The 13,817-nt window shown below is 38.9% G+C and overlaps 1 protein-coding gene across 2 annotated transcripts in view; it reads left to right on the plus strand.

Moving 5' to 3' along the window:
• The first annotated feature begins 8,250 nt into the window (after positions 1–8,250).
• Positions 8,251–13,817, plus strand: part of LOC149812018 (Tetratricopeptide repeat (TPR)-like superfamily protein) — a 228,728-nt gene continuing 223,161 nt past the window's right edge. For both annotated transcript variants that reach the window (XM_089993921.1, XM_089993922.1), the window contains exon 1: positions 8,251–8,450. In XM_089993921.1, coding sequence (XP_089850047.1) covers positions 8,330–8,450 — 121 coding nt within the window. In that variant the 5' untranslated portion in view covers positions 8,251–8,329. The remainder of the gene's footprint in view (positions 8,451–13,817) is intronic.

Here is a 13,817-nt window from a genome sequence, read left to right on the forward strand (position 1 = left end):
TAATGAAAACACCTGACATAATAAACCCCCGGATCGGTCTCGGTTGTTTCTACGTTTCGCATCTGTGCGTACCCACATGCCAGTTAATATCAGAACTTAAAGAATATATTCATGAATAGTTGTAGATGACTGAGACTTACACTGCTTCAACTAACAACTCTTTGCACTTATTACATTTATTAGAATAGACTACAATTGCTTTAATTGCTTAAATATCATAACTGTTTATCTCATGAATGTCTTGTTTTATTTTCATTCTACTGATCTGTTTGTGCACCTACTGGTTTGTTATGAAACTGACTCATTTCATGGGCAGGTGAGGAGTAGGACTTCACTGGCGGCCGATAGCGTGGTGCAACATGGATCAAGATTCATTTTCTTTTTGCTGGCGGCTTGGCTCTGGGTCTTTTTGGAGTTTTCTTAGATTTATTGAACTTTGGAATAAAATGCTCATTTTGTAATAAATTGCAGATTTTTAATCTATTGCCTTATTACTTAAATTCCTTTAAGTTGTTGTACATGTGAATGATGGTTTTTTTTCAGCTAACGTATCAAGGATTGTTGACTTGTGTTCCTTTCTAAATGTCTTCCACTGTCATTTTTAAAAGTTAAAACTTTAAATCTTTGAAAGGTTTTTCGATAAAGTTTTCGAAATCACAAGTCAAAATTTTGGGGCATTACAACTTGGTATCAGAGCCAGATCAGAAAGAGGTGAAATCTTGACTATTGAGCATCCCATCGCGTTGTAAGTCTTTGATATTTCATAACATGTTTAGACTAAATTATATTCTTGTTTTATTTGTAGTACCGTTGGATAGATGAATCAGTTTACTGGTTCTAATGGTAGTCGCGGTAGGAGCACGCGTAGTGTACGTGGTCGTTCCGTAAGGGAGAAGGGCAGACATGAGATATTCGGGGCGGGTTACTGGGCTAACCGCCCTCCTCTACCCATTTTTATGGATGAGCAAGGCTTCCCAGTACCGATCGCCTACCATATACCCTTGGCAGCAGCGTGGGCTGAGGTGCATGCTCGAGAAGATGGTTTCGCGCCTTCACACGTTCGGGTGCACCATCAGACACCACAGGAGTCATCGGAAGATTTTGTTCCTCCTGGGTTAGCAGAAGAGTGTGGTTTCTGCGGAGAAACAGGGCACACCATGGATGCTTGCCTCCACAAGGCCGAGCATGACGACAAGATCGCAATTTCGACTGTAGGCGAGCAACCGCCCCCTCTAGCAGACCCAGTTGGCGGTGTATCACCCACATACACACCTGCGACGGATTCTTCAGATTATAGTCTTGGCTGACCGGAATATACTCCGGCGACGCCCCTTTACGGGCAGGAGCCCTCCTACGAGGAGGCACTTCCCTTCACCCCTAAGCGCAGATTTAGGTGCACAGGCAATAGAAGGGAATATCTTAGGAAGTACTCTAGCCGTCCCTAAGGGGAGGTAGCACTTACCCAGTTTTGTTGGAGTCTGTGAACTCATTTATAATTACGGAATAGAACTTTTGCTTACGTACCAGCACAACTGGATTCTAAATATTTGACTTTCGTAATAAAGATCTATGTTTTTGCCTTTACTCCTATACTTATACCTACTTGTACGTCTTCAGTATTTTTGACCTTAATTTTGGTTGCTTTTTAAGGATGGCGGGAAACTCAAGCCACAACATGGCCGATGAGTTGCGTGAGCAGAGGGGATTCATGATGGATACACTCAACTTCTTAGCTGAGGTGATTCGTAGCCAGGGTCGCCCATCGCAGGATCCAGGTTCTCTTGTGGGGAATACACCAACCGCCACGTATGAAAAATTTCTTAAGCTGGACCCTCCTACTTTCTCTGGCAAGGTTGATCCTGACTTGGTGGAGAGTTGGGTTAAACAGGTGGAACGGGTGTTCCAAGTGTTGTCCGTCCCTGATGATAAGAAGACGATGTTCGGGTCCTTTCGATTGAAGGACGACGCTCGCGAGTGGTGGGACACTACGCGGGAGGTGCAGTTTCCGGGTGCTGAGGTGATTCCGTGGGAGGCCTTCCGAAGGATTTTTCTCGGAAACTATTTTCCTCCTCATGCGAGGGAAAAGAAGAAGGTTTAATTTCTGGAGCTGTGCCAAGGCAACTTAAGTTTGAATGAATATATCGCCAAATTTCAACGGTTGGAGCGCTATTGTCCTCACCTATTCGAGGATGATCATGAGCGGGCCGGGAAGTTCATTCGCGGACTGAAGGAAAGACTCAGGCATAGGGTTCTCACCAGCACGCCCGCGACTTTTTCTGCGGCGGTAGCAGCAACCACCTTACTGAACGAGGATTGGGAGCGTTCAAAAAGTGAAAGCCAAAAAGGCACCCCATACAGGAGGTGATCAGAAGAAGACCTATTCCGGCGGCCCAGGGCAACGACCACCATTTCCAGTAAAGACTGAGGGAGGGAAGAAACAGTTCCCTCCGGCAAAGCGCCAACGACAGCAAGGTCATCCACCGTCCAGGCAGCCGTCTGGTGATAACTGCCCCAGGTGCAAGAGGCCTCATGTGGGACAATCTTGTCCGCGGGACACTGGCGGATGCCTGTACTGTGGCAAGATGGGTCATTTCATACGCGACTGCCAGAAGAAAGCAACATATGACCACAAGCGAACCAGCAACGTGTCTCAACCTCCTCGACCACCTTATCAGCAGCAACAGCGAGTACAACCAAGCAGTGGTAGGGAGCCGGGTCGAGTTTATGCAGCCACGGTTGATCAATTGACGAAAGGGGATCTCGTTCAAGGTACCATTCTTGTTGCTGGTCAAGCAGCTTTTGCACTCTTTAATTGTGGTGTCACACACTCGTTTGTTTCAGTAAAATTCGTAGAACAATTGCATATAACTGTAAAACCACTTGATAACGCTCTAGACGTGTATAACCCTATTGGGAAGAACTCAGTTTGCACCACTTACATACCTGAATTGGATGTAGTAGTGGCAGGGCGGCACTTGCCTGCTTGTGTTATCCTGCTCGAGATGACCGAATTTGACGTCATCCTAGGCATGGATTGGTTGCAAAAGTATCATGCCAAAATCTTTTGCCGTGATGGCAAGATCATTTTATCACCTGCAGGCTCTTTGAGAGTAGAATTCAAAATTTCCAGACCTGTTCGAGCAAGCGGATGATCTCGGCGCTTAAGGCACAAAACTTCTTGCGAAAGGGATGCACTGCCTTTTTGGTTAGTGTTATCCAGTCAGATCCAATGCCTATTCCCATCGGTGAGCTGGATGTTGTTCGCGATTATCCCGACGTTTTTCCTAAAGAGCTGTCGGGACTACTCCCGTCTCGTGAGGTAGAATTCAATATTAAATTGCTATCAGGTACGACGCCAATCTCCAAAGCACCCTACAGAATGGCGCCAGCTGAGCTTGAGGAGCTGAAGAAGCAGTTGCAGAAGTTACTGAATCAGGGATTCATTCGCCCCAGCGTTTCTCCTTGGGGAGCTCCTGTGCTCTTCGTGAAGAAGAAGGACGGGACCTTGCGTCTGTGCATCGACTATCGAATGCACAACCAGGTCACAATAAAAAACAAGTACCCATTGTCGCGTATCGAAGACTTGTTCGATCAGTTGCAGAAGGCCAAGATTTTCTCGAAAATCGATCTTAGGTCTGGATACCATTAGCTCAGAATTAGGAATGAGGATATTCCTAAGATGGCCTTTCGGACGAGATACGGACAATACGAGTTCACAGTCATGTCGTTCGGACTGACCAATGCCCCCGCAGCTTTTACGGACTTAATGAATAGGGTGTTCAAGCCATTTTTGGACACCTTCGTGATCGTGTTCATCGATGACATCTTGGTGTACTCAGAAAGTCGAGAGCAACATCGAGAACACCTAACGATTGTGTTAGAGACCTTGCGAAAGGAACATTTGTATGCCAAGTTCTCTAAATGTGAATTCTGGCTCAAGAAAGTTATGTTTTTGGGACACGTTATTTCTAAGGAAGGAGTGTCCGTGGACCCTGTAAAGGTTGAAGTTGTACTTAGTTGGCAGCAACCAAAGAACGCACGTGATATCAGAAGTTTTCTTGGACTAGCGGGTTACTACAGAAGATTCATTCAGGATTTTTCTAAAATTGCGTTACCCCTGACGAAGTTGCTGAAGAAAGAGGCTAAATTCTTATGGGACGAGAAGTGCGAGGCGAGTTTTCAGTTATTGAAGGAGCGACTTACCAGTGCTCCTATTTTGACCTTACCTTCTGGTAAAGGCGGATTCGTGATTTATACTGATGCCTCTAGGTCAGGCCTAGGGGCTGTGCTGATGCAGAATGGGAAAGTGATCGCTTACGCTTCTCGGCAACTTAAAATTTACGAGAAGAACTACCCAACTCACGATTTAGAGTTAGCTGCGGTGGTGTTCGCACTAAAGATATGGCGACATTACTTGTATGGGGAGCAGTTTGAAGCATTCACCGATTATAAAAGCCTTAAGTATCTATTCTCGCAGAAAGAATTGAACATGAGACAACGGCGTTGGCTTGAATTCCTCAAGGATTACGACTTCACCCTCTCCTACCACCCAGGAATGGCGTGTATAACTCACCTAAATAATAATCATGCGCTTTCACAGACAAGATGCTCGATTGGGTTGAAAGACCAGAGCATGAGAATGAGACGGCGGTTACGAAACCCTCCGTCGTGCTCATTCGGGATGGTTCATCAAAAGAGAGGATAGATGGTACAAAACTCCGATGGACAGTCATTAATGGCAATCTTGGGCAAAGATCCGACCTTCCCCAGTCATTGGAGGTTAGAGGAAATCCTTTAGGCCACTTCTGCAGAAGTACGGATGCGCATCCATTGGGCCTTTGTTTGCCTTTGGAGATTTACTCTCTTGGTCACAGACCGTCCCCTTAGGAAGCTGACTCAGTCAGTCATTTGGGATATAATAAAATACATAACATAATGGACCCCTGAATCGATCTCGACTGTTTCTACGTTTTGCCTTGTGCGTACCCACAACGACCTACTCAATAATGAGACAAGATAGAACTTATTCACATGATCATGAGATACGCATGTGTTGACGTACATTGCTTGCTTGCTTGTTAGCTCGATAGTTCGGTATGCTACTCGTTAAGCTATGTACGCCTGTCGAGGCGTTACCCTTGTTGATTAAACTGCTTATGCAGTTCCTTGCTTGGTAATAACTAGCTTCTCATACTAGTTGATTGCTTATCTCGTGTATCTTATGTATTGCTTGTGATGCAATAACATGGGCCTTACGATTAATGTTGTTACTTGCCGATGGACTAAGCCATTCAATGGTACTTGTATATGTATTACGAGTGTTGTTACAAATACTTGTCTTATGACACGATGACGCGATGCATTCAAGGGAATGCTCTTTCCTGACGTTGCGCTTCTGGGGACTCTTTTGATAGATGTGGTATAAGGTTTCCTTGAAAGCATCTCATTTGATTAGAACTCTGGATTTCTAAAACTGTATTACCAAAATGTGGTTCTTCTTTTCATTTCAATAAAATATATATTTGAATTACAAATCGGTTTATAAGGGAAAATCTGTTTTTGGTTGTAATGCGCCCAAGGTCTAGGGACTTGCTGTTTTGAACCTGATCTTCCGCTGAACTTCTGTTTTCAACTCTGATAAATAATTGATTTCAAAGCTTTCAACCTTTTTCATAAAATGTTTCAAGTCTACGATTTTGGGGCGTTACAAACATGGTTGGGAACACGAACCACTCATTTGTTTTATGGGAAAAAATAATGCACGCGACATTTAGTATTCTCATAGTCCCCATGACTGCCATCCGAGATTCTTTCCCTTTCAAAGGGTCATTTAAAAAGAAAAGTTATTACATTGTTTGATCTCTTTTACCATTCTTAATTAATTAAGCATTTTTTTTTATAAAAAACAATTATGCAAATCATCATATATTAACAAATTCGGGGCTTTGCCTTGTCATTTTTTATAACGTAATTAACTTAAAGGAAATATAAAACCCTTTTGCAATGCATTTAAAATTTGTTATTTCATGAGCAACATATTTGTCTGTCCTCCAAATGCTCATCTATGGTTCATATGTAACCACTCCACAATTTAATGTAACTTAAATGACATTGCAAGTTTTTGGTGAACAAAAACCACACATAAATGAATGCATATTAGTAATCACAATACACAAGCACAACACTAGTATATATTAATGGTTAGTGAATGAATACAAATTTATCAAGTAAATCAAATTCATCACATTAGCCACAAATTTGAACTTTTGTAACTGAGTAGATTTAACACCTATTAAGTTCATATTCAACTACATATCCAAAACTGACAAGATTTCACAATTTAAAAAAAAAATAGATCTTTATAATGCCTACCCAACTTAATTCACAAGAATCGAATGTGCATAGGAAAAACAAATGTTGCAACGAGTCAACAACTAGTCTGAAAACCGTTTCAACCATTCATCACAACTCAAATTTTTGTTCATTAAAATATCGGATTTATAGGTGTTATAATACCAAGATTGTTTAGGTTGGGTTCAAATTTAATCAAGGTTAGCGATGGTTCAGACTCTGACTAAAAAAACTTAGGCTTTGTTAATCTAGACAAGATTTGAGGCCAATAACAACTCATTTCCGACAATCAATACATGAGCAAGGATAAAAAATATTCCATGAATGCAACATCGATCTGATATGTGAATATTTAAAATTTGACTATGTTACAGAAATAACAAGAATAAAACCCAAAGACGTACAATAACATAATCGAGAGAAAAAAAATATATCAATGCACATATGTCCTGAGAGTCAGGTTCTTGGATCAATCCAAGAACCTGAACATGTACATGAGCTGTCAACACAAAATTTGAAGCATGAAAAATTTTAGTGTCATGGATGACAATCCTGCTCCTGAGTACATGTCATTTCACAAAAAACAAGAAATATCACATGTTTGTCATAATTGTACAAATATTTAAGTATGATAATTGTGGTATATGGCAATTCACAAATTACTTTAAGCGCAATTGTGCAGTATATGCGAAGAAGCAAGATATTTGCGAATTTAGTGGTAAGTAGAGTTTCACAAATAAATTTATGTGACTTTTGAGAATATATGCAAAAAATAAGATATTTGCGAATTTAATAGTAAGTTTCACAAATAAATTTATGTGATTTTTAAATGTATATGTAAAAAATTGGATATTTGTGAATTTAATGGTAAATGAAGTTTCACACATAAATTTATGCAATTTCATTTGCAATTTTGGTAGTTTTAGTTTCATAAAAAATTCACACATAAATTTATGTGAGTTTAGGAGTTTCACGTAAAAAACCTACGATTTTTTATTTAAGTGGTAGTTGGACATAGCTGATAGGCAATACAATTTGCTGCAATAACGCCTTAATTCACAGTTGTGAAGGGTAAAAAGGTCATAATGATGTTAAATATTTATGATTTTGGACATTGCGAGAATATAGAAAATTGTAAGGTTTTTAAGGAATCAGGTCAAATTAGTAGTACAGTCCGATCATTTTCTAATTGGTAAATGGATTAAATTTATTTGAAATAGTTGGTAATTTGGTATTATATCTATATCTTTTCTGATTTAACGTTTAAGCTGTTGGTATTTAAAACAAAAAAACTCTAAAAATCAAATTATAAATCGAGTGGCGTTACAAAAAGTGTGCCACTGCATCTGACAGCTCCCCATCTTGCTGTTGAACCCCTAAGCTGACAGGCTGTATCCCGAGGCGGTCTGTTGCCGGAGCATGCTTTCAGCGTGCAATGTGATCCCACCTGATCGGCTCTCAAACACTGAGCAGCTCTGTTTTAAAGAAAATGCAGATGAGTTCGAACAATGGTAAGGTTAAAATTGTCCGTGTCCCATATTACTGTATTCTGGCAATATACATTTGAAACAGCCTCAGATTTTGAAGACATGCGGTTGGGTTCTGCCCGGTCTGGGTCGGAATCAAGTAAATAAATACATTCATATCCGGACTTGAGTCTGGTTTAGTCCGACCCTTTTTGTTGTTTCATACGAAAATCAATATATTTGATCTGCTTTCAGTGGATCCACTACCAAAGGGCCCGGGGTGTCAAACTCTCGTACGAGATAACTGAGTTGGATCCGGATTTGGAACCATAACGATCCTTATATTTCGGACCAAACCTGCTACAACCCGTACCCGACCCCTTTGCGTTCCACCATATATATTCCCCCGTCGCTCTCCTTCTTTCCCGCTCCCTGTCTGTCAGAGAGACGCTCCGCTCTTCCTCCGTTTTCCTGGCACGAAAAATTCTAGGGTTTCATTCGCGTGTGCGATAATGGCTTCGAGGGTGATGTCCCGACGTTCCTTGCCTTCGCTCTCAAGAATTATTCATTGCCGGTATGAGAATTCCGTGCCGGAAATGCGAGTTTCTCGTTCCTCGGCGATCCCTCGACCAGGTGGGTTCGAACCGTCTACCTCTGATCGATTTCATTTTGTTTCTAATTTGTATATATTATTGTTTGTAGTAACTGAAGCATTTTGTTTTGAACAATTTTCGTTGCCAAAAGAAACGATAATTTGATCTTTTTACAACGATGCTTCATTGATCATCATGTAGTCACCTTCTTTATAGTGAGTTGATCTTCAACGAGATTATCGTTTCCTTGGATTTTGATGGAGAATCCCACACTGTGTTTTGGTTGATGATCTAGACGCCTATTTTTTGGGTCCGTTTACGTCTGAATTTCACTGCCATGTTGATAATTCACCCAATGAATATTTGTAATTTTATTGGATTCACATATTTGGAAGAAATGTGTGCTAGGGAATGCAATTAGTTTTTGTGCTAATGGTTGGTCTCCCTTATTGCAATCTTAATAGTCATCCAACTACGGTCAGCATCTTCATTCCACACCATCATCATCGCGGCAACACTATTTTAGTTCTTTCTCTCAACCCTTGTTATCATATGTTGTTAATGTGGTTATTATCATGATTAAGCCAATGCTTCCATCCATCACCATCATTATCAATTTGTCATTCTTTCCATGTCACATACATTCTACCACCCCGGCTGCTGTCATGGTGGGACAATCTCCATCATGTGTGGCGATGATGGCATTCTATAGTAGCAATAGACATATATACACCAATTACTTCTAAATAGATTCTTAATCTATTTTTTATCTCAAAGCACAGTATCTACCCCTCAGTATTGTTTATGCTTCCCTAAAGCAATCCCTAAAGCAATGCCAAGATTACTGATAAATTTTTGTTGACACCAAAATTGCATGATACACTTTGTTTTACACTTTGTTTTGCATATATAGAGAAGTATAATATTAACGTAAATGGCACAATACCCATATATATACCATCCAAACCAGGGAAGATTCACGATCTCTAATGTTGGTGATTGGATGGCTACCCCTAATCCCCTATCTCACTCAATTTCAACAATCAGATCCTGGATTTTACCAGGAGTTTCCTATTATTTAAACCCTCCATTTTTTTGCACATGGAATATGGGTGCACATAAACTATCAATTGGGAGAGGTGGACAGGGGAAGCTACTCGATCACCAAAGTTGGAGATTTTGGACCTTCGTTGGTTTGGATACTCTCTCTCTCTCTATATATATATGTATGTATCTAGTGTTAATATTTCAAAATTTATTGGGATTCTGTCATTATTTTCAGAATCCGACTTGTGAGATTTTCAGTGACTAAGATTTGTGACATTATGGTTGAATGAGATAGATGGATGGAAAGGTCGCACTGTCAAACGAAGAGTGGTACTACGACAAAATGGTATTATTAAAACAATATCATTATTTCGTCAAATAGCATGAGAGCATTTAAGATAAAATTCTTCATTGACAGTTAGTGAGCGAACTTGATTAGACAACAATGTTAGTGGTTCATATTTTTCAATTTTTAACCAACTTATGAAAGTTTTGAAAGTGGAAAAAAATTCAGATTTATGCTTAAGGAAGTAAATCCAAGTATATCTAGTAAAGTCATCCACAAAAATAACGTAATATGCATATCCACCTTTAGACAAAATTGGTGTTCGACCCCAAACATCCGAATCAACCAACTTAAGAGGTCTAAATGAAATAAATGTTTTATCTTTTAATGATAATCTTTTCATTTTTCTAAGAACACAATTTTCACAAATAAAATCATTAGTATTATAAAATTTTTCCAAACTTGAAAAATATTTGATTTTAGATATATTCGGATATCCTAATATTCTATGCGAGACATTTAAATTCATTTTTTAGATATTACAACAAATAGTATCTTTTGGTATCTCCAAAAAATCTATATAGTAGAGACCTCCCTCTATGGCCTTGCCCAATCAGCTTAACATTCATTTGAAGAGAAGGATATATTATAACTATAATAAGATATTTGAGAGATGAATAAAAGGTTTAAATTTAATTTAGGAATGTATATAATTTTTGAAATAAAAAACCTTTTGGCATTTGAAAAATCTTTTTAAAATTTTTTTATTCCTTTAATTTCAAGAAATATATCATCACCTGTAAAAACTTTTGACATACTTGAGTTATTAAAACATTCAGATAAAATATCATAACTTGAGGTCATGTAAAAAGATGCACCAAAATCAAGAAGCCAAGGAATTTTACTGGGGTCAGAGTAAGATGATACTGCGGGTCCAGCTGAAGAAGATGATCCTCTAGGAAGAGGTTGAAGAGCTTTAATTAATTGAGACAAAGATTTCACTATTTCCATGGATAAGTTTTGAGAGTTGCCAACCGTGGCCGTCTCCTTGTTCTCTTGAGCTGTTTCAACAGTAGCCACCTTCTTTTCCATGTAGTTGTTGTCCTCTATTCTTCTTAGCTTAGGACACATAGGTTTAATATGCCCCAGTTCATGACACCACTTGCATATGACTTTTCTGTTGTCATATTCATTTCTTTGTCTGCCAAAGTGAGGTGGTCTATAAGTACGACAATAGGCTCCTGGTCTTGAGATGGCCAAAACAGAATCATCTTCATTTTTAGAAATACGTTTCTTAAGACAATCTTCTTCCATACTTAATTCCTCAGTGGTATCTACTATGGAGAGAACTTTTTCCCTATGAAGGAGAGTCAATTTGGTTGATTCAAATTCGGGTTTCAAGCTATTAATGAATTGATAAAAATGCCTCGCATTTATTTGTTTGTGGTGAAGCTCAATATCTTTAGCACAATGCCACTTAGGCTTTAGAAAAACCAATTCTTCCCATAGTGAGAACAAGTCATTGTAATGTTCTCTAATACTTTTGTCCCCTTGTGTCATTGTGCGAACTTTATCTTTAAAATTGCACACATGTACAATATCTCTAAGAAAATACATATTTTTAAGGTATTCTTAAGCATTGTTAGTGTGCTCGAATTTAGCAAGGCTAGAACATTTTTTAATGTCTAAACTATCGTGGTATAAAACTCATGAGTCATACTATGAAACTTTGGGAGAGGGTGATTGAGTCTAGGTTGAGGAAGGTTGTCATGATATCGGAGAATCAATTTGGTTTTATGCCTGGAAGATCAACTATGGAAGCTATACATCTTCTTAGACAACTTATTGAAAGATATAGAGAGAGGAACAAAGATTTGCATATGGTTTTTATTGATTTAGAGAAGGCATACGATAGAGTACCTAGGGACGTTCTCTGGTGGACAATGATGAAGAAAGATGTTTCTCTCAAGTACATTAGTATAATTAAAGATATGTATGAAGGAGTAGTAACCAATGTCCGCACTTGTGGAGGGGTGACAACCAATTTTCCGATAACGGTTGGGTTACATCAAGGATCTGCTTTAAGCCCTTTCCTATTTGCGATAGTGATGGATGAGCTTACGAGATCAATTCAAGAAAATGTACCGTGGTGTATGTTGTTTGCTGATGATATTGTTTTGATTGATGAGTCTAGAGCTGGGGTTAATGCTAAGTTAGAATTATGGAGACAGACATTGGAAGCTAGAGGTTTTAAGTTGAGTAAGAGTAAGACTGAATATATGGAATGTCGGTTTAGTAAGCAACGAAGTAGTGATGGGAGTGTAGTGAAGCTTGGTGAGCAAGATATACCGGTGAATGATTATTTCAAATATTTGGGATCCATCATTCAAAAGTATGGAGAAATTGATGGAGATGTAAATCATAGGATAAATGTTGGGTGGATGAAATGGAAAAGTGCTACTGGAGTGCTGTGCGATCGTAGAATGCCATTGCGGTTGAAGGGAAAGTTTTATAGGACGACTATTAGACCCGCTTTACTATATGGTACGGAATGTTGGGCTGCCAAGAGACATCATATTCAAAAAATGAGTGTAGCTGAGATGCAGATGCTTAGATGGATGTGTGGAAATACAATAAAAGATAAGATTCGGAACGAAGAGATACGTAAGAAGGTAGGTGTTGCACCCATTGAAAATAAGATGCGAGAGAATCGTTTACGGTGGTTTGGACATATTCGGCGAAGGCCTAATGATGCTCCAGTTAGAAGGTTGGAGAAATGGGAAAATATATTAGTTAAAAGAGGTCGGGGTAGGCCTAGGAAGACTTGGATGGAGATGATAGGAAAGGATATGAATGCTTTGAACCTCACCGAGGACATGGCGTTGGATAGAAATGATTGGAGGAAAAGGATTCATGTGGAAGACCCAAAATGAATTTCTTTTTTGGTTCATATCGCTGACCCCAATTGTTTTGGGATGAAGGCGTAGTTGTTGTTGTTGTTGTTGTTTTACACTATTGATAAGCCAAGACATAATCTTGGCATGTCCTATTCTCCATTTATACTTTTTCTTGTAACTAGCTATAGCTTTAGTCCTTTCTTCATCGAAAATATGTACTTCTTTCTCATTTTTTACCTTAGTGAGGGTTAGTTTTAGCTCCGGATCAGATCCATCCCCAATCCCAACAACCCTTTTTTCTCATATGTGATGCTTCATAATAGAAGCCCACATAACATAGTTAGTATCATTAAGTTTGATGGGCATTTTGGTGACATTAAGGGATAAGAAGAATAGAAAGAAGAAGAGATAGAGATAGAGAGAGAAGTAGAGATTAGACAAGAAAAATGAACACAAACACTCTACAAATTTGGAGAAGACACACCACCAAGCAAGCACAAAAAAGGATCACACAAACACTTGAGAGAATTCTTTCAAATGCACGACCATGGTCACATATACTTGGATTTAAACCACCAACAAGCTTTATCATAAAGCTCTGATATCATGAAAAAAACCAAATAACCTTCAATCACGAACCAAAGTGTTCACCAATATCAAGTGTTTTCTAAGGAACACACTCGCAAAGCCCACCAAGGGGTATACACAAGAAGGCTATGGAAGAATAATCCTTTATTGATCATCATTAGTATGCAAAATGCATACTTTACAAAGAGGGGAAGACCCCTATATATACTCAAGAGAGGAGAGGAGAGAGGGCTAAGAGAGCCAAAAGAAAGAGAGAGAAAGACCTTTCCAACGGCTAGATTTCTAGCTGTTGGATTAGTCTAACGGCTAGAAATCTAGTCGTTGGGAGCTTAGTCAACTTAGGTTGACTAAGTTCAAAAAAGAAAAAATAAAAGAAAGAAAGAAAGAAAGAAAGAAAGAAAGAAAGAAAGAAAGAAAGAAAAAGAAACATATAAATATATATATTTATATGTATGTACATAAATACAAATATGTATATATTATAATATACATATATATATATATATATCTATATATATACAGTTTTATATATGTGCAATTTAGCATACATCTCTTAACATTAGTAGGTATGGTATGTTGTCGGTTCTTG

This window comes from Nuphar pumila, chromosome 17 (assembly GCF_984573655.1).
Source record: "Nuphar pumila chromosome 17, dmNupPumi1.hap1.1, whole genome shotgun sequence".
Taxonomy (NCBI): domain Eukaryota; kingdom Viridiplantae; phylum Streptophyta; class Magnoliopsida; order Nymphaeales; family Nymphaeaceae; genus Nuphar; species Nuphar pumila.